Genomic DNA, 27180 nt, shown 5'->3' on the forward strand with positions numbered 1-27180 from the left:
CATTTTGTTCGATAACTTTTTTCCATCTTGTAGGTAGGGACATGATCCCATTCCTATAGAAATTTTGGGGCTTCCCGATCAAAATACCGGGACAATTGGTTTTGGCAGTCCTCTCGTGATGTTAACCTGACACTGCCTAAAGAATTCTGAAGAAACAGGTGGAAATCTGAAGGTACAAGGTCAGGACTATACGGTGGATGTATTAACACCTCTCAGCCAAGCTCTCTTAATTTTTGCTGAGTGGCTAAAGAGTGTGAGGTCTGGCGTTATCATGATGAAAAACCACACCCCTTCTGTTGATTAATTCCGGCCGCTTTCTCTCAACTTCTTGCTTTAATCTCATCAGTTGTTCGCAGTAGAGTTCAGAATCGATGGTCCTGCCTGGTGGTAACAGCTCATAATGAATAATATTCTTACAATCCCACCACCCACACAGCATCACCTTGTTGCGAGTTAGCCCGGGTTTCGCCACAGTCTGTGAAGCCTGACTGGCCTTTAGCCATAACTTTTTTCGCACGTTCTTGTCGTACATGATCCACTTTTCATCACCAGTTATCAGCTTCTACAAAAATGGTTCGGTTTCATTACGTCATAATAAAGAATCACAAATGAGTACACGGTTCATCAGGTTTCTTTCAGTGAGATCATGAAGTACCCAAATATCGAGCTTCTTTGTGTACCCCGTTTTTTTCAAATGTTTTGTGGTCAATTCCCAGCTCTTCAGCTACGTCGTAACTACCGATATGCCGATCTTGCTCCACTTTTTCAAAAATGGCATCAGCTTTATCCGTAATAGCCGACCAGAGCGACATGCATCTTTGACATCAAAATTTCCGGATTGAAAGTGCTTAAACCAAATTTGTGCTTTTCTCACAGACACTGCACTAGGTCCATATACATTGCAAATTTTTTTCGCGGCTTGCGTTGCATTTTTACCTTTTTTGTAGTAAAATTTTAAAATGTATCGAATTTCTTCATTAAATTCACTCATCTTGACAGTACGAAAAATAAATAAAAATTACACATTTTCCTAATTTGAATTTGGAATTATCTTCTTTATAATTTAAACTTTTAATCATACCAAAACTAGCCAGTTCATTGAAACATACTATACTGCGAAAAGACTTTTTCCGCAGCCTATTAGCTTGGTGCACAATGTTTAATTTGACCTAAAAGTATACTTACTGCCATTAATTCTTATAAATAATAATAAAGAAAATAACTTGAAAACGCAATTTAAAAAAATAACAAAGTTTTTTTTAATGAAAATAACGCTTAGAAACTTCGATAGTTCGCAATATACTAAATTGACGTCATATCTCACGTGATCGTGCACGTTTACGGAATCGTAGTGTATAATATATATTTTTTTCCTACCTATGCCGATAGCCTTGAGAGGCTATTTCAGCTTTACCCTAACGTGTAGGTAAGCTCACGGGGCTCAAACCTGACGACGATGCTAACACGAACCCTAGCAAGAGCCGTGCTTCGCAGAATCTACCACCGGATCGGAAACGCGACCCACTGAGAAGATCCGGCGAGAAACTCAGTGGGCTGTGTCTTTGAGATAATTCGCTTCGGTTCGACGAGGACGGTGACCGGTGTAGTGTATATCGGAACATAGCCGAAGTGTGGTAGTTTATGGCGCTGTTTTTGAAGTGAAACTTCTTTAGATGCGTTGAGAGTAAAATTAATTCGCGACAGTTTCTTTGCGGCTAGAGAGAAAAGATTACAATTTAGGTTGAGTGAGAGTGAGAACATAGACAGAGCGTTTCACGAACCACTCGACCTTTGAGAGACGGAGAAAGCGAGCAAGGTCGTTTCTCTTATACAAATTCTGCTTACAGGCGTCGGCTGTCTACACGGCTTATTATTAATTTCACATTACTCCTGTAGATGGCGGTAACATATTGGCTATCTTATATTTTATTTTTAATGAAGGATTTAATAAATAACATTTTTCTCGCGACTGCGAGACCGCGAGCCCAAGGATGTTTTCGGGGCCCTACCCACTAAACTAGTCCCCTGCACTCTTCGCCCAGGCGTCCAATTCCCTCCGAGGTCAGAACCCGGATTAGGTAAGGGGGTTACTGCGGTCAGAATATAATTTAAAATATATGTATATAAATGGTGAAGAGGTCGTTTCTCTTATACACAGTATTCCTTATTACAAGATAAATTTCATTTAAAGATAATTTGAAGAGAACCACAATAATACACATTGCAAAAGAAGTTTCGCTTCTTTCACGTGCATCAATTTGCACGCGCACTATTTTTTTTTTAATATTTCTTCTGGTTACCATGGCTCCACCTTAATTGGCTTCCGTTCGGCGGACACTTTACTGTAGTAAGATGGTCCTTCTTAGTTCTAATCTTCATGATTGTTAGGTAGCTATTTTAGTATTTTATAGACCAAATATGAAATAGATACAATATGATATTCCGACGAAGCTATATATTTTTTTCCTACCTATGCAAATAGCCTTGAGAGGCTATTTCAGCTTCGCCCTAACGTTTGTAGGTGAGCTCACGGGGCTCAAACCGGAGAGTTGCTAACACTGACCATAGCAAGAGCAGTGCTTGGCAGAATCTACCACCGGATCGGAAACGCGACCCACTGAGAAGATCCGGCGAGAAACTCAGTGGGTTGTGTCTGTGGGTTAATTCGCTCGTCGAGCCATTCGTCGCAAGCGACGGGTTCGACGAGGACGGTGACCGGTGTTTGTGGTGCCTAAAAGCACCGTTAATGGATCAGGAGGATCCGTAATGACGTGCGAAGCTATAATAATACAGTACTGCCACACTGTACAGTACTGTTAAGTATCGATAAAAAATATGCAAGTCGCATGCCGTTGTATCGATAAACCAAATTAACGAAACGTATGGGACATCGCCGGACAATAATGACATCTTACGACGTTGATTGCCATACTGAAAAAAAAAGGACCGTTCCTTTGGGCATATAAAATTGTTTTTAAATCTATTAAATTTTAATACTTTCACAGGACATCCATTTAATCGATACAAATGAGATTAACCTCTTGTAGCAAGAAAGGTTTCGGCATTCGTGTTATGATGGTTATGGGTTTCAGTCACTGCCATAAATAATACACTTAATATTTTTAACAAAAAGTTTTTGAATCAGTCACCCATAGAAATAATAAAAATAAAACATGAGCAGATAAAAAAGTAAAAATTACACTGCGTATCTAATAATAATATATTAATATCAAATACTATATTAATCTTTAATTCATTTTTAGGTAATATCATATATTATTACCTAACCTAATCATATTACGTATCCTTTCCCAATTTCAAACCTTCCAATTGATTCCTAAATAAAAATGGTTTCTTTCCTACCTTTTCCACACTAGTAGTGGCAAATGCACAATCCGTGCGAGACAATAAAAAGAAAAAGCGGCATTATTTTTATTTTGTTTAATACATACTTAATGAATGTGAAAATTTTTGTTCATCTGTTGAATGAAGATATTTCATTGAAATTTATAAGGCTATTTATTGAAAAGTAACGTTGTAAATAGTTAATCGTCAATCGAACGGCAGATACTGTATTTATCGTTACAAGGCCGAATCAAGTAGCTATACAGAGTTAGAGGATTCCCTGAGGTAACTCTTATTAAAACCATGATGGACATAATTTAGATTAGAAAAAGTTAAACTATACCATGCAAATCATTTAAATAGTCCAGAGTATAAAATATGAGTAATTTGTCACTTCTAAAATGTTGGTAAAATAAATCTAAAACAAAACTGTTTCTAATCACAGGTTACAAACAAATACAAAAAAAAAACAAATTAGAACATTTATTTTTATTAGTATGTATTATTTTACAAAATTTAAATACTCTAACAGAATTGTAGTTCATAGAAATAGTATCTATTAAATTTCTGTTATTTTAGAACACATTTCGTTTATACACATTGGCTTTACTAATAATAAGATGGCTAGATGTAATGTGAAACTTATAACTATTGAATAAAATGGGTTTATTTGAAAAAGCTGACAATATAAAATTGATATAAGGCTTGATGACAAATGCAAAGAATACCTTTCATGAAATTTAAAATATGGCTGTATACAAATAGCTTGATAATGATTTAAAAAAACTCATTTAAATTTAAAATAAGTTGCGGTGGTCTAATAAACAAACTCATTAGGTAAAGGGCAACATTTCAGATGAGTATTCAAAAATATATCAATTGAATATGTTTTAAATAATTGATCCTGCAATAATCAAAGAGCAAATAAATAATTATAATATGCACTATTATTTGTCTTTGTTTTCATATCACTTGTTTGTTTTAGGCACTTTCATTGTCTGGTGACTGCTGCTAGAGTTTATTTTACAATTTTTGCACAAAGTGTGCAGTGCATTTGCTATATCATATTTGACGAAGATTGTTTACAAATAACAGTAGAATGAGACGGATTATAATACATTCATAATTTCTTTGAAAACAAGATAGATATAGTTTGTTCCGGGTTGATGCAAAATTAGTCAAAATCAAAATCAAAGTAAAAGTTTGATAGGTAGTTTGTTAATTTAAGTGCTGAACTTGTACAAACCAGATGAATTTGCAAATCATTTCCTATTTTGAAACATGATGTTAGCGTTAGAAAAATGTAAATACATCTGTAGGATTGTTATCTTTAGAATGTATACAATTCAGAAAAATTATGAAAAAATGTTTTTACAATCACACATTTTATCAGCTCTATACATTGGCTTAGTTTTTTGTTAATATAATTCACAATGTCTAGGTTATTTTACGTTTTGTTCCACGACAATAGTAATCACAATATTAATACTAAAATAGATTCTTATCTACTTTAAAATAAACAAAATATTAAACTAGTTGTACACTTCTTTAAATCGAACTGTCTGAAAAGTACTGACAGTTATATTTATGAGTATTATTATCAGGTCCAAAGCCACTTAAACAGCAAATTTATTACTGTTGACACTGAATATAATATTATTCAATATTTATTTTATTGTTCTCCAATACTACACTAATATGCATAATTCTTAGACACAAGAATGTCAATGGGGCATAATAACCAATAAAATTGTAAATGTCTTTGCCTGGAAAACAATTTTTAAAATGGTTGATGTCCATACTATTTGCTTTATTCATAAACATTATAATGCGGAAAAACAGATTTACCGAAAATAGAACCGACTACACAGAATTTCTTATTTACAATGTATTTAAATTAATAGGTTTAATCTAATAGTTATTTCATCTTCGCCTGCCCTAATTAAAGACATCTTGCCCATTTTTCTATGTAGAGCAGTATATATTTGTTCCGAAGGCGAAGTATTCAGTTCGATGGCGTCGACTTTAAAGCAACACGGCGCCATTTGCGCCAAAGTTCACTGTGGTGATTCGTTGAGTTCGCGCAGACGCATTTGGTCAGCTAAAGGATGTGAGGGTTTATCAATTCTGGTTTCTTCTGGCCACTTTACGACAACTTTCCTATTTGTAGATGGTAACGTTAACGGAGGATCTGCTATTACCGATATTCCATCTTCTTGATCTGGCAGTACATGGCGGTACAGAGGGTTAACTCGTCTGTATACAAATTGAGGAATTGCAGACGATACAGTTTCATGATTTAAATTATCTTGCGGCACCAAACGAATATCAGGGACCATGTGCGCCACAACGATTAGTGGTGAATTTTCTTTCTTTGGCCCAATATCGTTGAGAGCCCGCATCAAAATTGGCGCCGTGGTTTGTGGGGCGACACAGGTAGATGCTCCACTAACACGAGCATTCAGACTCTCAAATACTGTCACCAGTTCGTAAAGATGGTCGTCGCACAACACAGGATTATCTGTAAGAGTTTTTTAAGCATCCTGTAATAAGTCAATTACACAGACTCTATGTAATGGGTAAATTAACATTCCAGAAGTTCACTTTTAATTCAATATAAGTTTGTTTTCGAAGTAATTATGTATTTAGATATATTGTTAGTCGGAGTTGATGCATATGCAAGAGGTATACGTCGCAGTAGCACATTTAAGGTAATTAATTATTTACCGATAAATAATAACCATTCGCTCAGCCTAATTATTACTATTGCGGAACAGATAAAATACTGAAAATAAGGATTTTTCAGCACATTTTGCGTCACTTTCGAAACATCCATAGAATTGAAAGAGTAATTTACAAACCTTGAAGATAAATCTTCAAAATACTAGGCACTCCGTTAATGGTACATCGTGACTTCGAAACTAGGTCATAATTTACTGTGTGGATTTTGTTGAACGATAGATCAGCAGAACAAAGTGACGGCAATCCATGAAAATCTTTATCCAGGACTGTTATGTTATTGTGATGTGCTATCAACTCTTCAAGTGACGGCAAGAATGTCTGAAAGTAATCAATTTTGTTTTAAAATATCTAACCAGACTCGAATCCTTCAATCGCATAAGCTTAAAATAGATAAATAGGTGTTATATATTATTATTCGCTTGGCTCGCCCTGCAATTCTTTGTGTACCTTTTTTAAGAAATCACAAACCTTCGACGTTTCTTCTAAAGTTGTAATATGATTGTACGAGACATCAAGTAGCCTCAAGTCTTCTAGACCTAAAAGGTCATCCGGTAAAATTTTTTGAATGAGATTGTTGCTCAAATTAAGTCGCAATAAACCGTGAAGACCCATTAGCGCTCCACCTAAATTGAAGATATGATTGTGGTCTAATCGCAACTCCAAAACGCGTGTTTCGACATCTACTAAATTCTGCAATACAAAGTTAAACGTTAATTCAATACATTTCTTATACTTTGAGTTCAGATAATCCTATTTCGTTTCCCTATTCATCAGAAGATACGGATACGTGACACCAGCCACATCTAGTTATTGCAACCATCTTTCCTTAATTCATCCTCAGCAGTAAGATTCTCTCCTTAAATACATTCTCTATGAAACCATTTCAGCCCTTTAATTTTACTGATTGTATGGTGTCTTATAAGCAGGCATCGGTGAGTTCCTCCATCCTGCTGATTTACACGGTTTTCTTTATTTACATCTAGACGGATGAACATAATCTCGATCCACCTGCTGTTTAGTGATTACTCAGCTCATACACTTCACAACGTGAATGCCGCTACCTTCGTTGAGATGTTGTCTAAGTAAGTCTCAATTGTATAGTATAATGGTGGTGGTCTTGCCCTTCAATCCATAAAACACAGCTGCTTCACAATAGAAATGAGTACTACACCTACTCGTGCGTGCGTATTATATGCCTGACCACCAGTAATTACGCGATCTTTATTTTTGTGGGTTTGATTTATGACAGCAATATATACGACGACTGATTTATTTTACTTATGGAGACTTCTATTTTATATCCTAAGGTAAATATCTACCTATTCATTTCAGCTGGAGATTGTAATATCTTTGGATTCCAGTAACTATTTTATTTTTACCATATAGACCAGGGATTCCCAAACTATCTTAGATAAGAGACCCCTGTTCCAAAATTATCCGATACCTGACCCGCCTAGCCAAATTACTTTAAAAATGCTATTTCTAGTTTTTTCCCTATTGATATACAATACTTACCAATTTCAAAACTTTGCGGTTGGTTAAGTAAGTAAACTTGATAACATTTTCACAGCAAAATTTAACAAAATAAATAAATTTTAAATAAATTCTGTAAATAAATGTAAAACTATAACGATGATGCTTCTAATAAAATATTAGTCAATCTTATATTAAGTTGGTACACGTCATACAACCTATTCAGTATCTTGAAAGCTTCAAATATGAACTTGTATTAGCTAAAGGGCGTTTTTTCCATCTCGTTGACCCCCAAAATCTGTTTTGCTTTATGTTGTCCCCTGGGAAACTATTGGGAATCCCTGATATAGACGTCCACTCAACTAATTAATAGGTATATAACTCAAAACAAAGAACGGTCGTTTTTATACAAAACTTACTTCCAAGCTCCCGGTAAGAAGACTTATTTGATTGTGGGAAAGATCTATCACAGATAGTCTTCTGAGACCTTTAATTTCTTGCAATGAAAATTCAGTCATATAGTTGTGTGTCAAGTTCAAGTATCGTAATGATTTTAAACTTCTCAAGGAGCCATTCAAATATTTCAGTTGATTGTATGCGATGTCTAGTTCAGCTAACTTTTCTGCTTCAGTGAAATCGTCTTTAGTCAACTGTAAGTTAGAAAAATGTTTTAGCATTGACAATAATTTCAACTTCATATTTTTTATATAATTCAAATATTTAAGCATTTTTTTAAATTGAGTACTAATGAATCACAATTATTATAAAATTAGCTTTTAAATCTACCTACTTAGGTAGGTATACTTTGTTTCATAATTAAAGTAAACATGAGATAAAACACTTACAAATTCGATTTTATTGAATGAAAGTCCTATTCTCATGAGATTTCTTGATTTTTGCAAAGTTTCGTCCAGAGATTTGATGTTGTTTCCATAGAAGTACAAAGACTGTAGCGATGGCATTAGTTTTAAATCGCTCGGTAAACTTTGAAGCTCGTTGTGTGCTGCATGAATAAGTTGCATATTTTTGGCTTTCTACAAAAAAATATTTAATTAATTATTATTACAAACTAGCTGACCCGGCAGACTTCGTAGTGCCTCAATCGATATATAAAAACTTTTTTTTTTTTTGTATAAACTAAACTTAAAACAAACAAAAGGAATCCCTCCGACGGGGGGCACATCAAAGGTAAAACAAAATTGTTATTTTTATTTAATTCCGGGCATTTTCATATTTATCTACCTTTTAAACCTTCTCTGGACTTCCACAAATAATTCAAGACCAAAATTAGTGAAATCGGTCCAGCCGTTCTAGAGTTTTAGCGAGACTAACGAACAGTAATTCATTTTTATATTTATAGAAGAAGAAGATAGAAGAAGACTAGCTACCGTAGTACCCGTCCGCTTCGCTGGGCATTTTAAATTAACATTATTATTTCTCACCCTCACAAACATTCTCATCATTAACGTCCCCGCAACCGGTGTAGGGACTCCAACATTCATATAAATATTAACCTATCCATTAAGTACATGTATTTTCTACACGGATACCAAGTTTCAAGTCAATCGGATCCATGATTCAGTAGTTATAACGGAACGTCCGTAAAAACCACTGTAGATTTATATATTATAGTATATATATTAATGTTAAAATTTTGAAGATCATACTTACTGTGGGTAATTCGTTCTCAATAGATTTTAGATTATTGGCATTGATAAAAATCCATTCTAGATCATCCAAATCTCTGAGAGCTCCGTTCAATGTGTTTAATTTATTGATTCCTAGATGTACATGTTTTAACCCCTTAGGCAACGCGTCTTTTTCTATTTCTGATATTTGATTGTCAGCGACCAACAAATGCTCCAATTCTTGAATATCCTTTGTTTAAAAAAAAAACAACAAAGTAAATACCAAGATTAAATGTGTTCACATATTTTTTTCATTTTAAGATTGTTTTTTAATTTCCTGTAGAAACTCCTGTACATAGATATTATATTCTGTCTGACTATTATAATCGAAAGACATGGTTGACTATGGACATTTCGTGTTTGTTTCACTACGTCATGCTACGTTCAGTTCAACAGTGGTATATTTTTTTTAAAATAGAAATTATTCAGATTCATATTTTCAGTTGTTAATCAAAGATCTACTATTTCTACACAGGATTCATAAAAAAATTATCGGTATTAAAATAAACCAAAACAAATCACAACATGGATAAATTTTGCTGACCTGAATAAACAATAATTCAGCCTTGAGCCCTATTATAATATAACTAATATTTTGAAGCATAATGTCATATATGCATGCGTGTATTATATATATTTGATATAGGTATTTAAAAGGTTTACTTATTAAAAATATTAGGTAATTCGTACCCGGAAATCTTCTTCGGTGAGCTTAGTTATCTTGTTCCTACAGAGATCGAGTGTCTTTACGTGAGGCAGGTGCTGAAGCACATGCCTTGGTAACTCCGGCAAAGAGTTGTCTGCTAAGCTGAAGTAATCCACCAAATCCAATTTGGTAAAGACGCTTTCCTTTAGCACACTGCAACAAAGGGATTACCTTAAAATCATGAAGAGTACTGAACAATAAATAATACACACATATAAATGCTTTGTATAACCGACAGCAGTTGTTTAGAAAGACCATTCCCAAGGTTCACCACAATATTAGATTTTGCTTTGCTTGCCTAGATCGATCGAACCAGACTGCGCAGTATTGGCCTAAAATAGTACCACCACATTTTTTGCCTTGTGTGCCGTAAAGGACAACTCGAAGATTCACCAGTGACTTTGCAGCGTTCTCTGAGTATTTAACAAGGATACCGCAATCACCAACTTGTACGCAAAGGATGGCGTTGATAATAAATTGAAAAGATGCTTATACCATAAACCTCATACCCTAAAATCACGAGAGAAAAGCTCGGTTCAAAACTAACAAAAAAAGTGATATAATTTTTTTTTTCTGGTTTTAACGTTCTGAAAATTTATACTTAACAATTTATTTACTGATAACTATTTCTAAATATCTAATAAGGAGTTGGCAAACTGGCTCTTGGCTCTCGTAGAATATGCGTGCGTTCTCTTTCAAACAATTTTCTAATGTTTTTTGGTGGTTACGTGAAGTGGAGAGATTTCTATTGCCTATCAAGTCTATTAACGTGTTTTCAATATTATTGTTACAATTTTGATAGTAGTTGCTTTTAAAATTTTTTTTCCTGTCTAATCGTTGGTAGCCTAATTAATGGCTCTCAAAGGTCTAACTACCGCTCAGCTCGTACTCTCAAATTGGATACGGTAGTAACTAAGACCCCCTCCCCCCCTCGTAGGCCTCGTAAGCCGAGTCGCGGCGTTCGATGATGACGAAAAAGCAGAGCTGCTGGCCGATACATTGCAAACCCAGTGCATGCCTAGCATTCAATCCGCGGACCCAGCTCATGTATAATTAGTAGGCAGTGAGGTACAACGCAGAGCCTCCTGCCACCCTCGGACGCGTTACCACCTGTCACCCCAATGGAAGTAGCCCACTGAGTTTCTCGCCGGATCTTCTCAGTGGGTCGCGTTTCCGATCTGGTGGTAGATTCTGCGAAGCACGGCTCTTGCTAGGGTTCGTGTTAGCATCGTCGTCAGGTTTGAGCCCCGTGAGCTCAACTACTAGTCACGGTTACGCTGAAATAGCCTCTCAAGGCCATCAGGTTAGGTAGGACCAAAAAAAAAAAACAATGGAAGTTTAAGACCTGATCAAAGACCTACGTCCTCGCAAGGCTCCCAGTTCCGACGGTATATCTAACCGCGTTATTAAACTTTTACCCGTCCAACTCAGCGTGATGTTGGCATCTATTTTCAATGCCGCTATGTAACTAACTGTAAGCCGCTAACTGTAATTACCGCCCGATTAGCCTCCTCACTCATGTCTCTAGGCAAACTGTATGAGCGTCTGCTCTACAAACGCCTCAGAGACTTCGTCTCATCCAAAGGCATTCTCATCGATGAACAATTCGTATTCCGTGCAAATCACTTATGCGTACAACAGGTGCACCGCCTCACGGAGCACATTCTCGTAGGGCTTAACCGACCAAAACCAATCTACACGGGAGCCCTCTTCTTCGACGTCGCAAAAGCGTTCGACAAAGTCTGGCACAACGGTTTGATTTGTAAAACTATTCAACATGGGTGTGCCGGATAGTCTCGTGCTCATCATACGGGACTTCTTGTCGAACCGCTCTTTTCGATATCGAGTCGAGGGAACCCGCTCCTCCCCGCGACCTCTCACGGCTGGAGTCCCGCAAGGTTCTGTCCTCTCGCCCCTCCTATTTAGCTTATTCGTCAACGATATTCCGCGGTCTCCGCAGACCCAGCTAGCTTTATTCGCCGACGACACGACTGTTTACTATTCGAGTAGAAATAAGTCCCTTATTGCGAAGAAGCTTCAGAGCGCAGCCGTAGTCCTAGGATAGTGGTTCCGAAAATGGCGCATAGACATCAACCCAGCGAAAAGCACCGCAGTCTTATTTCAAAGGAGAAACTCACCGCTTATTTCCTCACGCATTAGGAGGAGAAATATCACACCCCCGATCACCCTCTTCGGCCAACCTATACCCTGGGCCAGGAAGGTCAAGTACCTGGGAGTCACCCTGGATGCATCCATTACATTCCGCCCGCATATAAAAACAGTCCGCGATCGTGCCGCATTTATTCTCGGCAGACTCTATCCCATGATCTGTAAGCGAAGTAAAATGTCCCTTCGGAACAAGGTGACACTTTAAAAAACTTGCATAAGGCCCGTCATGACTTACGCGAGTGTGGTGTTCGCTCTCGCGGCCCCCACACATAGACACCCTCCAATCGCTACAATCCCGCTTTTGCAGGTTAGCTGTCGGAGCTCCGTGGTTCGTGAGGAACATTCACCTACACGACGACCTGGGCCTCGAATCAATTCGGAAAACATTAAGTCAGCGTCGGAACGGTACTTCGATAAGGCTATGCGTCATGATAATCGCCTTATCGTTGCCGCCGCTGACTACTCCCCGAATCCTGATCATGCAGGAGCCAGTCACCGTCGACGCCCTAGACACGTCCTTACGGATCCATCAGATCCAGTAAACTTTGCATTAGACGTCTTCAGCTCTAATGCTAAGAGCAGGCTTAGGGACTCCGGTTACCGTACTCGTCGAACTCGACAAAGAGGTCGACGTGCAACCTAACCCATGCATCAACCCGCTGAGTTTCTCGCCGGATCTTCTCAGCGGGTCGCGATTCCGATCCGGTAGTAGATGCATTCGCGAAGCAATTGCTCTTGTGTTGTTAGGTCTCCTTCGGAGGCGCTCGGGCAGTTGTTAGCAAATCCCACCCCTCCTGGCTGAGCCTTTGCTCGCCCACCTGTCCTGGTGAAACTGAAAAGGCCTTCGGGCCAACAGTAATCTTTCAATCATAAAAAAAGGCTAATTAATGGGTTATTCCAACTTCGCGCGGACCGGTAAGTGAGTTCACGAGCTCAATTTGAGAGAATTGCTAACACTACATAACTCTAGCAAAAGCAGTGCTTCGCTGAATCTACTACAAGGTCGGAATCGCGACCCACTGAAAAATCCGGTGCGAAACTCAGTGGGGTAAACTGCTTCGTCTAATATATTTTGAAAGGGCTTAATATGCCAGAAGCTGCTACTCAGTTATGATTAAATTAAAATAATTTATTCATGTAATGTCATAATTCTATTTATATAATAGTTAAAAACCGCTTCGGCATGTCCGATAGAAGCAGCTCCATCAATTGCTGATTTGCCATCGATTACAAATTATGGAACACTCGGATGCTACCAACAATCACACTTAGCACTCACCGTCCTATTTCAGGTGGAGTGTGACAACATCTTTAAAACACCGGCATCCGTTACTTATTTCATTGCATACAATGATTTCAGTATTCAATTTCGGGTAGAAGGAGATTGCTTCAGTGTCTAAATTAAACTTTGCTTTATGATCCTGACCTGTTACGATTTTTTTTTTTATTATTTAGTGGATAACGGTAAAAATAAGATAACGGTATAAATAAAAAAAGAGCCAAGTATTTAGACGTGACGAAGAACTTCTACGTTGAAAAGCTTTGTGAACGTGTCTAGGTTTTAACATTTTCCTGCTTGTGTCATCACTAGCATTAGGTAGGTAGGTATTAAAAGTTGGTACAACTTTTTGTTACTCCTAAACAATACTTATTAATTTAGCAATCATTACAGAGGTCTTGGCTATCTCTCATCCAATCTCTGATTTCGCTTCTATATTCCTTGTTTTTCGAAATAACTAATTCCTAATGAATTCTCTGTTAAAAGTCTGAGTTTGAGAATTTCGGTTTTAGTAATAAAATAAAACTGGAAATCAAAAACGTTTGGTATTTAAGCCTTTACGGGATTTTTCAAACATTCAAGAATAAACTTTACCAGGTATTTAGGTATTAAAGGTTCTGAATTTAAAACAAGAGACAATGATCACGCATCTATTGTATAGTTTTTACTGAATTAGCCATAAAGCAAACTATGGTTATAACTTCGAATGCATGTTATCTCATACTTTTTTTTTAATGATAAATATTAAAGATGAATTGGTCCGTCCGTTTTTAGGCGAATATAACACTTGAAACTCTTTTTACTCTATCAGATTTTAAGGTACCTTCCATCGTGGGCATATGGTATGATGCAAAAAGTCATAAAAGCCTTTTTTAATTTCGTCTTAATTTGCGCCGCACACAACTGAAAATTAGTTTTAGAAAATGAGAGAAAACAGACGTAGTTATTGAACAATACTACACGAAGTATTCTTACCTAGTTACCTAATAGCTATTAAGATAAATAAAAATCGCTTACACTTTGCTATCAGTTGACACCGGCTGCAATGGACAAAGGGTAAAAATAAATCCTGTGACAATTATAACTTTTTATCAGGAACGTTGTAACTCGAGACTGCTGTATTCAATGTTTTTTTTTAATATTATTTCAATGATTAGATAGGTAATGAATGAATTACTTATCATCGTACAATTTAAAAGTAACTAGGTACCTAATTTGCGCTTATTTAGCTTGGATAATTTACAGATCCCACATTTCAAATCGATCAGTTCCTACCTAAATTCTAATCGTATGTATCTTACCCAATGTTTGCTTTGATAAGACGTTTAAGTGTATCAAAATTAATATTAATTGCAGTAGTAAATGTAACAATATCTTATTTTCACATCATAACTTTTGCTAATTGATCATCGAAACAGTTGAATACATGTTTTATGTATGTTTTATATCCTGACGTTTATTAAACCATTAGAAACTTTATAAATTAAAAGTATGCCCCCTAGTATTGTTGATGGTATTTTTAAGTATACATTGAACCTAAATGATTAACATGTTTTTCGCGTAAGTTATGAGATCTTCTAATAATTTACCAACCATATAAGGCGATGTCTACGATGTAAAAATACACAATGTAAATAATTACACTTTAATGTTATATTACAATCACAAGAGAAATCCCGTGTTTTTTTTTTTAATAGGAAAGTTAGAAAAAGAATGTTTTGTCTTCTCTTACGAATTTCCTTTTTTACTTTAACTAGGTATAATTAGTTAATTGACATTGTTGTGTAATTTGCGTACACGTTTACGTATGTAGGTATGTATACGGCAAATATTAAGGCGATTAAATGGGGAATGAGAACACAAGAGCTACAAGTATTTTTCCAACATACTTATCGAAATCTCGTGTTGTAATTGTGAATACGAGATAGGAGATACATCGCTAATGTTTTGTACACTTATCGACGCAGATGAAAACTAAACAAAATTTTCAATATACGAAATGTTTTTAATGATTATGGGCTACTTTAGATCGTGCTTGATGTATGCAAGTGATGCGAGTTTAGTAAACGCTAATGTGAACGGGTCAACGTTCCGGGGTTATCAAAGTAGGGGCGGCGCCAAACGGTCGCATGGTCGCCCGGCGGCGCCTAGTGTCGGCACCCGACGCCCTTCACAGCCACTTCCAACCATCTCATCCATTGCATGCTTTCAAATTAGTTCATTGAGTTGTGTTATTCTGTTATGCAACAGAAGTTGTTTGTATCATGAAAATTTTATTAAGATCCCATAAGATTCGAAAACTACAACACATTGATCTCAAAATCTATGATTTCCGTGTGATTACTCACATACGCATGTTCGTGTAATTAAGTGTTATTTTGATTTTATATAAAATCATTTGAATGTGCCTATTTGTGTATGTTATTTTTCAATTAGTATTAGTTCAAAAAACCAATCAATATTATTTCTACATATCATTATTGTTTGCTCATTTTGAGAGTCTCGAAGCCAAATTTCAAAAATCCGATTTAACTTCGTCAAGTTCACTTGTCCTTCGACACACTAGTAATGCCTTAATCGAAATTACGTATTCGATTGGCTTTGCAGGAGCAATGGAGGAAAAATCGGTTGCTCGAGTAACATCACAGAAGTTATGGAGGCTTTTAAGTAATTGTAATGTTCACGTAGTAAATATATGTGTATTTCCGTAGTAAAATATTGGTACAAAAAGGTCAGAAAATAGGGTAGGGTTTTGTAGAGATTTTTTCGGTCACGAATTATATAGGAATAAATATTATTGACTAAATATATTTAGTTAACCCTATATGTTCATCTAATTTAGTCTAACTCAACTACAGAATCCATGATAACAGGTCGATATGCGTCTGTCAGGTTTTTATTTTTGCTGTAGGGTTATAATGCAACAAGATAAAATCTTCCAAATGTCCTTTGTGTTTACTTATTTTTGTGTATGATTGTTAGTGATAACACAATTAGCTATCTCACTCGTATTAACCTGTTAAAGAAAACGAAAATTAGTGGTAAACAAGACATATTTTACACCTACTTGCATATCAAAATAATACGATAAAAATTTAGTTGGCCATGGAAGGAATCTACACGTTCAGCAAAATTATGGGAAAGTAAGTCAAGGGCGCTCCAGTTGACATATACAGTCAAACCTGGATAAGAGAGAGTTCAAGGGAGCACAATCTCATTCTCGCTTATAGAGGTTTCTCACTAACCCGAGTTTCTCGCTAATGCACCCTCTGAATTTCATTTCGCGATTTTCCGGATTCAATCGCATTCACTATTTTAAGTTTATCACTTAATGACAGTACTTTAATTTTCCGTTTTGACATGATGCAGAACAGAACTTTCCTTCGCAATTGATTAAAGATAAAGTGAGTAAGTCCGACAAACAGGACGGTACACAGGCACACGTGTCCATTTGAAAAGAATGCTATAAAATAACAACGTTATTTAGTTCCACGAAATAGAATAGGTTCAATATTGACGAGAAAATAATTCAAAAACAAAGGAAGGAAGTTCCACAAAAGTTAAGAATGAGTCATAAAATAGCAGATGTTAAATTTGTAATTTGTTTTTTCAGTCGTACGTCCTAAATAGTATAAATAAATAAAGCTCGACTGTCGTTTATAGAGGTATAGATATGAAGCAGTCTCACTTACGGAGGTCCATGAGGGAAAAACGACTCTCTCTTACAGAGGTTTCTGTTTCTCTCTAATAGAGGTTTTGGGAGCTTAAAATGACGGGTCCTGGCTATTACTCTCACTTATAGAGTTTTCTCACTTATCCAGTTCTCACTTACCCAGGTTTGACTGTATTTAATTATGTTAGTAATATGGCGAAAATAACAGAGTAGGGTTGTTACTTAAGTAATCATAAAATTTAGTTGAATAGTATGTGTTTTTTATTTGGGTAAAAAATAATCAAAATCAAAAATTTTCTTATTCAAGTAAGCCTTCACAGGCAATTTTAAACGACCGTGAGCTTAAAATCCATTTGAAGAATTGGCTTTTTCAGGTATATAATCAGATGATTTAATAAAAATTTGCAAATATTATTGTCTAAACAGCCAAAGACAAAATAATTAAGTACCATTGTTTTGTTCATGTGTCAACAGGTTGCCTTATTGTTTCTTTTTTTCAAAACCGCAATAATAAAACCAATGAGAAAATATTGTCAATAAAATATCACTAAATCTTGAAGCTTAAACTCTAATTCGATCATGAGCAGTGATTACGATCGAATTTCAATCACTAGAAACACAAAGAATATTATATTTTATCTACAAGGTAAAAAGGTTAAAAGATAAAAAAATGTCCTTGGGGTGACAATAGTTAATGCGCCTGGTGTAATCGGGCTTATACGATTAAGTTTTACGATACTGTCTGTGGCCTAAAGGTAAAAAGCTCGTGTATTCATATTGAGTGATATGACTTATTGGGTTCAAGGACGGCGATGACTTCTGTCATGAAGTAGGTACATACTAATGCGGAATAAAAAATTAAAATGTAGCCTGGAATATTTTTGAACGTGCCTATTTATATTGATGGTAACCCCATGCGGAAAAGAAATCCTATACTTATTTTTAAAGCAATTACTCTATTTTACAAAGGCAAACGCTAAAACACACAAACGACAAAAGCTAATTATTACGTGTTTGGGTTTGAAGGGTGGGAGGGATAGTCATTTTGAAATAAACGTTGAGTTGATTTTATTGAGAGGTTGAAGCTCCAGGTATCAAGGTGACAGTTACATCGAGTAGTGATGTGTAAAGGCTTCGACAACCATTAACAACAATAAGTAGATGATGAGTTCGTAGTCTACCCAAAATCAACATAAATTCGCTTAACATTATATACTCGTAGTTTAAATTTTGTTTCATAGTCTGAAGATGTATTTGTGACACTGTACATTTGCAAATGTCACGTCACTTTTAAAATATTACAGTTCACATAACCGAACTTAATTAAAAATTAAAATTTAAAATATCTGTTACAAGTACATAGGTCAAGGAGAAAGTGTTTTTTGCATAGTAATCTTTGCGAACTGGATTAAGTACGCAGCTGACACACAGCTCAAGGTACACCGGAGCAAGTCGAACGATTCATAAATTGACGTTCTCGCGTAGGTCAAAGGGTAATTAAATTACAAAACGGGACCAGCAAATACAATTAAACGAACCGCTAGGCTCGACTGAGCTCGTCAGCAGTACCTACATAGTGATTTGTTACGGTTGTGACTCATTACATATTTTAATAAATAATAGTTTGAAAAAACTCAAAAACACGCTTTATATAAAATTCAACTAAAAAATAGAAAATAATTTTAATAAATTTAGTGAAAATAGTGTAAAAATGTGCATGGTGTTATTAGTTATAAATATTATATAATATTTTTCTGACAGATCTGAGTAGAAGAATTTTTATTTCAATAATATCTTAAAAAGCGCCCCACGCTTTTTTTTAAATAAAATATTTTTTTACACTATTTTCAATTTAAATTTATTAAAATTTATTATCTATGTTTTAGTTGAATTTTATATAAAGCGTGTTTTTTAGTTTTTTTAAACTATTATTTACTTTTTATTGTTTAGTTAAATTTTCTATAATGGCGTTTTTTTTAAAACTATTAAGTACTTTAACATCAATTCCTGTCTTATCTACTATAGATAAAAATTATTATATAAATTGGCAAAAATCTTAGTTTGCAAATTGAATAATGGAATAATCTTATGAAATTAGTGCATTGTCATCGGTCCTCGATAAATCTACAAAGTTTGAATGAAATCTGGCCGTTTAAAGTGAGTCAAAATCGCGTCTAAAGGAGTCAGTTACAAACATACATACAAGTGAAGCTAATATAAAGCGTGTAAAAAAATGACAAATGCCATTCTACACAAACTCTGTACAGGAGAGTGAATTGTTGCGTTAATGTCAAAGATGTTTGAGGATTCGTCTAATCTCAAAATGATCAAATCGTAATATTTTAAACTAAATGTACACGACGAAAGAAGTAGATAAATTCCTTTATAAGCAGAAAATCTTATAGGTAATATAAACTGCAAAATACATAGTTTCTTTATTTTTCATGCAAAATAAAAAAATCAAGTTTAACCCTTAAAAAATTCAGCATCAAATTTACATTTTTAATATCATATTTGCGATAAATAATTAAGAAACCAATCTTTGAAGACTTGAACCAGCTATTTTAAATAATGCATATATTTTGTAAGTTTTGGTTAAAAAATGAAACTCAAAATTAATACAGATCATGTGTCACCAAATTTATGTGATATGCGATTTTCAACTATTATTTAAGATCGGTAAGCAAGAACCCATTTTCAAATCTTAATGAAACAGTGCCAAAATATCATCATCATCATCCTATAGCATTCCATTGCTGGATATAGGCCTCTCCAAATGCTAAAATATACAGTTATTGAAAAGGTTTCCTATAATGTGACATCGACAAAAATATAACACGTAGGTATCTCACTTTGTGACAATCACATTATCTCTTTCTTCATATTTTTACTTTATCTTATTATTGTTTCAGAACAATGTTCTTGCTTTATTAAATAAACATACGTACGTAGTCAGTTATATGGCACAACAAGATCTTGTCACTCTCTTGTTGTAATTAATCATGTTGTCCGGACAGCTGTGGTCATTACGATTGTATCTACTATTGTTTTATTTTCTTGTCTCAGCTATAAAAGTCTGTTGTACGTTTTTTTGAACTGGTGAATTTGGTCACGATTTGAAGTGACTAAATATTATTAAATGTACGAAGCACACACCATTTTTCATTCGCTTAATCTATGCAATGGTGCTATGCGAAAAACCAATGCGTGCAATTGTACAAATTTACAATTACATCTGATAATCGTGAAGAATGCGAGAATATAACATTTATGTATTTATATTTAAGCGTAGTAATTGAAAATTATGTCCTGCACAAACTTATAATCTTGGATTCTCAGAAAACTTTGTAATAGTAAGAAATAGATAATTTCGAGATTTCCCGATCAACAATAATATTGCGACATCTTCTGTAGATCGATCTACGTTGAAGCGGTTTCTAACAGGCAAACCCTGTTACAAGCTTAAGGAAACAGGATTAAATATATAAAAGACTAGCGACCCGCCCTCGCTTCGCTTCGGAAACATTAAAACACACATGAAACCAAAAAAATAAAATAAAAAAATAAATAAAAAAAGTAGCCTATGTTCATCAGGGACAATGTCGGCTTCTAATGGAAAAAGAATTTTTCAAATCGGTCCAGTAGTTTCGGAGCCTATTCGAAACAAACAAACAAATCTTTCCTCTTTATAATATTAAGTATAGATATAGACAACTTTTTTATATTTAATTTATAATTATTTATTTTAAATTATATTAAATTCTCGTTGATTTAGTTATTTGACTCTAACAAAATGTAGGTAGGTATTTAGGCTTTATAAATCACCAATTTTAATTAATAAATAAATTACATTTCATTATTGACGACCGAAGTGTGTTTTATGCCTAAAAAACAATGTGCTTACAAACGTCTGAAGTGAGTGTTATCTATCGATTGTTCACTGTGCATTCTGTTTGGGTTTAGATTATATCGTACACCCGAATGCAACTTCACCGTCCATGTTATTTCTGCCACGGCTAATGGCTCCCAGTTTGAAGGGATATCCATTATTATATCGCAATTGAGACTGCGACCTCTAGTCTTCGTTTACAATAACATCAGATCAGCCGTGAGTTCGTCTGCCCCTGCTCCGCTGCAAAAACATGACGTTTACAAATGTAGTTTACCAATCAATTTTTACAACTAATAAAATATCTAGGAGTTCAGAGGATTCAAGTTCTTACAGAAAATAGGCAGATCATTGTCTGTTATTTTAAAACAAAAACATTTTCAGACGATATCCTGTAAAATATTATTATTTTGCTAGAAAGATCGATATGTCAATGTTCTATTAACAACAGAACAAATTAAAAACAGAACTGCAATTGACCTACAGTAACTCTAGCCTAATATTCGAAATTTACAAGAAACAATCGTGAACATTCACAAAAATGCGCTGCTAAGTTATTTTGTATTGAGCTGTATTCTAATAGTTGCTCATATAAAAGTTACAAGCACGGTCTTATTATTTTTAACAAAAAAATCAGTTCTAATAAAAACACCAATAGAACAGCATAAATGTAACGATTGATCAACTTGCTTGTTGGCCCCGATCGTTGGTGTTGTATATTAGCAAAACGTGGCAGTACGACAACGTTGAATGAAAATAAAGACAGTCTCTTATATAGTTTTATGATGTGGAAATAGAGAAACAGTTCAGCGACCCAATGAGTATTTTACCCGTACATCACTGAATTCGAATTTATTGCCTGATAACAAATAATATAAAAACATCAATTAAATAAGGGAGTGATCGCACAGGCTTCGCTTCAGGTGTAATTTATTAATCAGTTCACACTACCGTCGTAATATTGCATAATATGGAACGTGTCTAGTTTTAAAATAAAATAATAATAATTTAAATATAAGAATTCGAAACGGCTTCCTCAAAATCATTTAACTACTTAATTGTTAAATGTGCAAGTTGTAAATTTGAAATGTCGCGACCAAAACAAAGGCATCATCGACTTCGTTGATTTTTTTTTCAGGCAGGTAGGTCCCCTGTGAATGTTATTAAAGTTTCTAATAATTATTTACGCTAATATTTTTAAAAAAAATCTCACATTTTTCATTTTCTTCATTTCAATAACTTTTCAGGTTTATTGGTTAGTATTTTGGTGCAACAATTTTTTACTTTTATTATACATATTTTATACAATAAAAAATTAGCGCAGTCTTTAGAAATTTCTGCAATGCTGTTTTCTATCAAGAAAATAATATGTATCAGAATGTCAGGATGTCGTTTATTGAAAATTTGGCGGCAAAATCTCTTACGTGTTTGACTTTTAAGTCATTAGGTAATAACTGTCCACCCAAAATTGGCAAAGTTAATTAATAGATAATAATACATTGACTAAATGATTTAACCGTAGTGCGATTGTATCACAATTAAGAATTTCACTAAGTTCTAGCGAAGAATCTGGATTTATGTATTTTGTAACGAATTTTATCTGTGTAGCAGGCTAACGTACTAACAACGACTTCATTACAGTATTTGACTCGAAACACGACTTTAAGTTAAAAATGTGTTTCGACATGTAAAATTTTTTCGAAAATGTTTTCTGTTTTGGAGATATTCTTTAAACATTTTCTTTTCATAATAAATTTGTTGTTGTTGTACTGTGTACAAAAATATCAATAAGTCAGTAAAATAATATTTGTGTACTTCATAATTAACGTTACAAAAGTGATGAGAGATGGTGAAGCCGGCGATACTTAGTCAATAACTTGTCATTAGAAAAATTCTATTCTTACATTAAATGTAATGGACTATAATTAAAAAAAAACGAACAGATGCGCTAAATCTACGACTTAAAGGCAAAGCTGGGATTCATAATAGCATTCACAGGTTCACGAAATATAAACTGCTTACTTACTTATCCATCAGGTGGCTCGATACTAAATGGTAAAAAGACAAGCATTTAAAAGCATCCTTACTTTAGTAAAAGGACACTTTTTTCCATTTACGTAACGTCATTTCCGTTTCCTCGGGAACGGTCACTTAACGTTCTACATAAAATAACAAAATATGTATTTATAATATTCATCTATAAAAAATGTCTGTCATTAGGGCGAAAGGGAACAAAAAGCTCGATCAGAATATGAAATAAATACTTCGTACACTAACTTGAGTGCAGATTGTTACTATCAATACATATTTATAATTTAATATTTTCAGGCACCATCGCTCACTTCTTCTCGCTTCTTTGAAACTATCACATCATACTGTTTTGAGGAATAACTCACCCGAAATACATTTGAAAGCATGGCATAGCAAATCGATTTGTTTTGCAATGTCCAGTTTTGTGGGATATTCGGATCGCGGTTTGTCAAACACAACCAGGAAGGGAAGGCTTTCCCACAGCTTCCCGAGCACCCCTAGAGTAGAACTAACAGCTTAAGCGCGAGTGCATCTACCATTAGATGAGAAGATCCAGCAAGAAACTCAACGAGCTGATTCTAAGGTTCATGTCGAACTCTTCGGCGAATTTGACGAGTACGATGAGGTGTGTTATGTGATGTGTGATGAGTGATGAGTGCTGTTATCAGTAATGTCCAACAGAATTCAGAGTGGGTCGTATAGATAGATCCGTTAGGTCGTAGGTATCTAGGGCGTCGATGGTGACTGGCTCCTGCATCAGTCGGATCAGGAGTGTAGCTAGCGGCGACTAAGACAAGAGGGTTTGAATGTCGCTCCGGCATTCCGAAATAGCGGTCCACAGTTGTTTTTGTAATTTTTTGATGGATTCCAAACCCAGATGGTCGTGAAGATCTACATTCCTTAAAAACTAAGTCGCACCGACGGCGTTCCTGCAGAAGCCAGATTTCATTTCCGGATTGAGTCTATGTGTGTGCTGCGCGATAACGCAACCATCGCTAAGGTCATTCTAGGCCGTATACAAAATTTTGTAAAGTGTGGACATGTAACCCGACGCGATACCGCACCAAGCAGACCATTCGGCGACGAGTAGAAACGACCAGGACATTCTCCGAAAATTTGGTTTTTAAAATATCTCAAGTAATATAAAGTATGGATATAATGTTGTATTCTGGAAAAAAGCAACAGTGCTCTGTAAAGCACCAGCAAATCCATAAAATTGAGGCAAACGAGAAGTGTAGGTAAAAATTATTGATTTTTCCCAGTTGGCTCCTATTTTTTTAAGAAGAAAAGACAGTTAACATTGAATACGTCAGTTTATTTGTTTATCTAGAGTTCATAAAAAAGTTATGGAAAATTACCATAAAGTCACATTATATTGCACAATGATAATTTGATTCCGTGCACGGAATGAACAAGAAAGCTAATTTTTAGCTTTTGAAATAGAAGATCTTACAATCTTTATGGCTATTGCATGCTAAGGCTTCAACGTCTGATGAATCGTTGAAAAATTCAAAATCACTAGAGCTGGTAATTCGGTAACTTATTGAATCCAAATTTAATAAAAGTACAAATATATATTAATGTTTTTTTAAACTATAAATAATTTTCTACGAGCACTGATATTTCTGGTAGATTGTAGTTGAGTCAATAAATGCCAATCTCTCTTATCTTTGAAACCCGTTTGTTATGATTCCGTTACTTTTCTGATAGTTACATCAATATTGTTTTATTTCATTAATAAGTTCATTCCTAACAAGGGTTGACGGCCGGTAGGCGACTGGCCAGAGGACTGTAAGTTAAATCAAATTGCAACATGGTTACACGTATGATCATCCTCGGATCCGAAACTGTAACAAACGAGTGCCGTAAATGTGGAATAAGATTTTATTTACTCTGTGAGCCCGCAATAGGATGCTAAACCAAATAGCGCGGACGTCTCACGTATACTAATAATCTTACATTGCGCGCTGTGAAAAAACCATTATTGAGAGAAATATATCGATTCTATCAGTCAATCAAGTTTTATTTGTTTATCGTATTAAAAACATTAGCTCTTGTACCTGCCTTCATTTTCAGTATCGTGGTTTCCAGGAAACACTTTACTAGTTTATAGTACGAAGGAACATTTCAGGCAAAAGAACGAATCAATGAGTCTTTCAAGGCTATCCATGTTAAATATTTTAAATTAGTTAAAATGTAATGATTCCGTGGAAAGTATTTAAGAAAGTACTTACGAGAAACAAATATTAAAAACCCATTTACTAATAGTTTTGATAAACATTAAACACATTAATTTGTTAGTTCCCTATTAATGGGTAAACACGGTTGATACAAGACCAATATGATATCATTCAATTTTACTGCTTTAGAAGCGACCTTAGATAACCCGGACAAACTATCGAGTACCGTCTCTAAGATGTCATCCTCATACCTCGCAAACCTCGACACGAAATGCAAACTCAACAGCATTATATAACTAGGTATTAAATCAGCATCTGCCAGATACTAAGTTTGAATATTTGAATACCAATATCATTGATGATGATGTAAACGAAATAAAACCAACCATCCCATAAGAACTATACCTGACATTAAGGAATAGCTAAAGGGCCCCTTGAAAATGCTATGAAGAGGGTACCGGTAATTAGGCTGACTGGAAAATCTGTGAAGATCAATTGAACGGTCAATAAAATCGAACCTCCGGGTCACGGGCGTCTTAATTCTTGTTTTATGAGAAAGATAGTACCGAAAATAGTTTCGTAGAACGTCAATTACCTAACACATCTTCACTTTTCGAGCATGCGTTTATGTTGTAGTAATTAGCTGCTGATAATATTGCTGATAAGAAAATATCTTAATAATAACACCATTTGAAGGGAAATATACCGAGAGAAGAATGCGATTGAGATTTTATACCAATGCTAATGTGTATTTAAAATGAGTTCTGTGGGCCAAAAAATTTCGAAATATGTTTTCATAGCTGATGAACTGTCAACCCTGTAAAGGGTTCCGCCCACTCAGTTGATAATGGGCCGATCCTCATCGGTATTGCGCTCGTCTTATCACAGACCTGTTGTTTTCTCATTCAACTCACACATTGTTTTGATATCGCGATCACATTTATTGTGAATGTTATTCAAAATATAATTATGACTTCACACAACGAAGAATTCACACTGAAAAGAGCAACACATGTTAAAAAACCCACCACATCTCGTATTTTCCGGGGGTGATCTAACAATACTTCATAGCGACTTGCCTTAGGTTGTCAAAGTTCAATTTCAGCCTCGTGATTGAGAGTCCCAATTCGCGAAAGCTGTGCTCTGCAAAATCCGGAAGTTGCGAGTAAGAGATGTCCAGGCCGATTTTAGTTTCGGTACTGAACTTATTCGTTAAAGCTCGTGCGATTTCTTCATAAGCGTTGATGCGTTGACAGACTACCAAGACGGTGCCGGTGCCGGTGTCCTCACGTCGGCAGGTGCACGGGGAGATTTCTCTTCTCATGGCGCAATGCAGGCTAGCTCCAGCACCGAGTTGCCCTGCAAGAGCACACAGCAGCGCGGCGGCGAGCGCGTGCTTAGGCGCGACCATCGTGTGTGCCGTTCGGGGCTGTTCGCGCTACTGACTGGCACTTTGCTTGTACGCACGACGGGACAAGTAAGCCAGCCGAGTCCCCGACGCAGGCGCACGAGTACACGACCCATCCCGCGCATACCTATTGAGCCGCCCATATAATCTCGTTTGCCATTTCACCAATAGGCACATAATTCAACAATAGATTGGCAATCAAAGGTAACTATGATGAAATTAATGAACAATTACGATTCTCTAATAAAACTACTTTTACGGTTTAATCTTGCCTTTTCTGTGTTGTCATTATATTATTTCGGGCGTTTCGAATACCTTACAGTTTTCGTCGTTAAGTAACATTTTAGTTTTAATTATATTCACGATTCGTGAAAACCGCGAAGAAAATCACGATTCTAATAAAACCATTAACAATATTAATTCGAAACAGATCAACTTAAAATTTATTAACTTTATTAATAGATTTTTAAACAAAACCCTGCTCAAAAATTGATTTCATTGAGATATTAATATTTCTTTGCTCCAATTGATAAAAGGACACCAATAGTCTTTCTTAGATTTCTGCAAAATGATGGTGAACTTAGGTAGGTATACAAA

At 35.3% G+C, this 27180-nt stretch overlaps 1 protein-coding gene across 1 annotated transcript; it reads right to left on the reverse strand.

The window, feature by feature from the left end:
* Positions 1 to 3813: 3813 nt before the first annotated feature.
* ltl (leucine-rich repeat-containing larval translucida) lies at positions 3814 to 26652 on the reverse strand. Its single transcript, XM_028177230.2, has 8 exons — positions 26255 to 26652; positions 9939 to 10107; positions 9232 to 9438; positions 8406 to 8594; positions 7980 to 8210; positions 6556 to 6777; positions 6207 to 6405; positions 3814 to 5866 (listed from the first exon to the last, which is right to left on the reverse strand). The coding sequence occupies exons 1-8, from the start codon at positions 26584 to 26586 to the stop codon at positions 5403 to 5405; spliced, it is 2013 nt and encodes a 670-aa protein (XP_028033031.2). The 5' UTR covers positions 26587 to 26652; the 3' UTR covers positions 3814 to 5402.
* Positions 26653 to 27180: the final 528 nt, after the last annotated feature.

This window comes from Bombyx mandarina, chromosome 01 (genome assembly GCF_030267445.1).
Source record: "Bombyx mandarina strain Sakado chromosome 01, ASM3026744v2".
Taxonomy (NCBI): domain Eukaryota; kingdom Metazoa; phylum Arthropoda; class Insecta; order Lepidoptera; family Bombycidae; genus Bombyx; species Bombyx mandarina.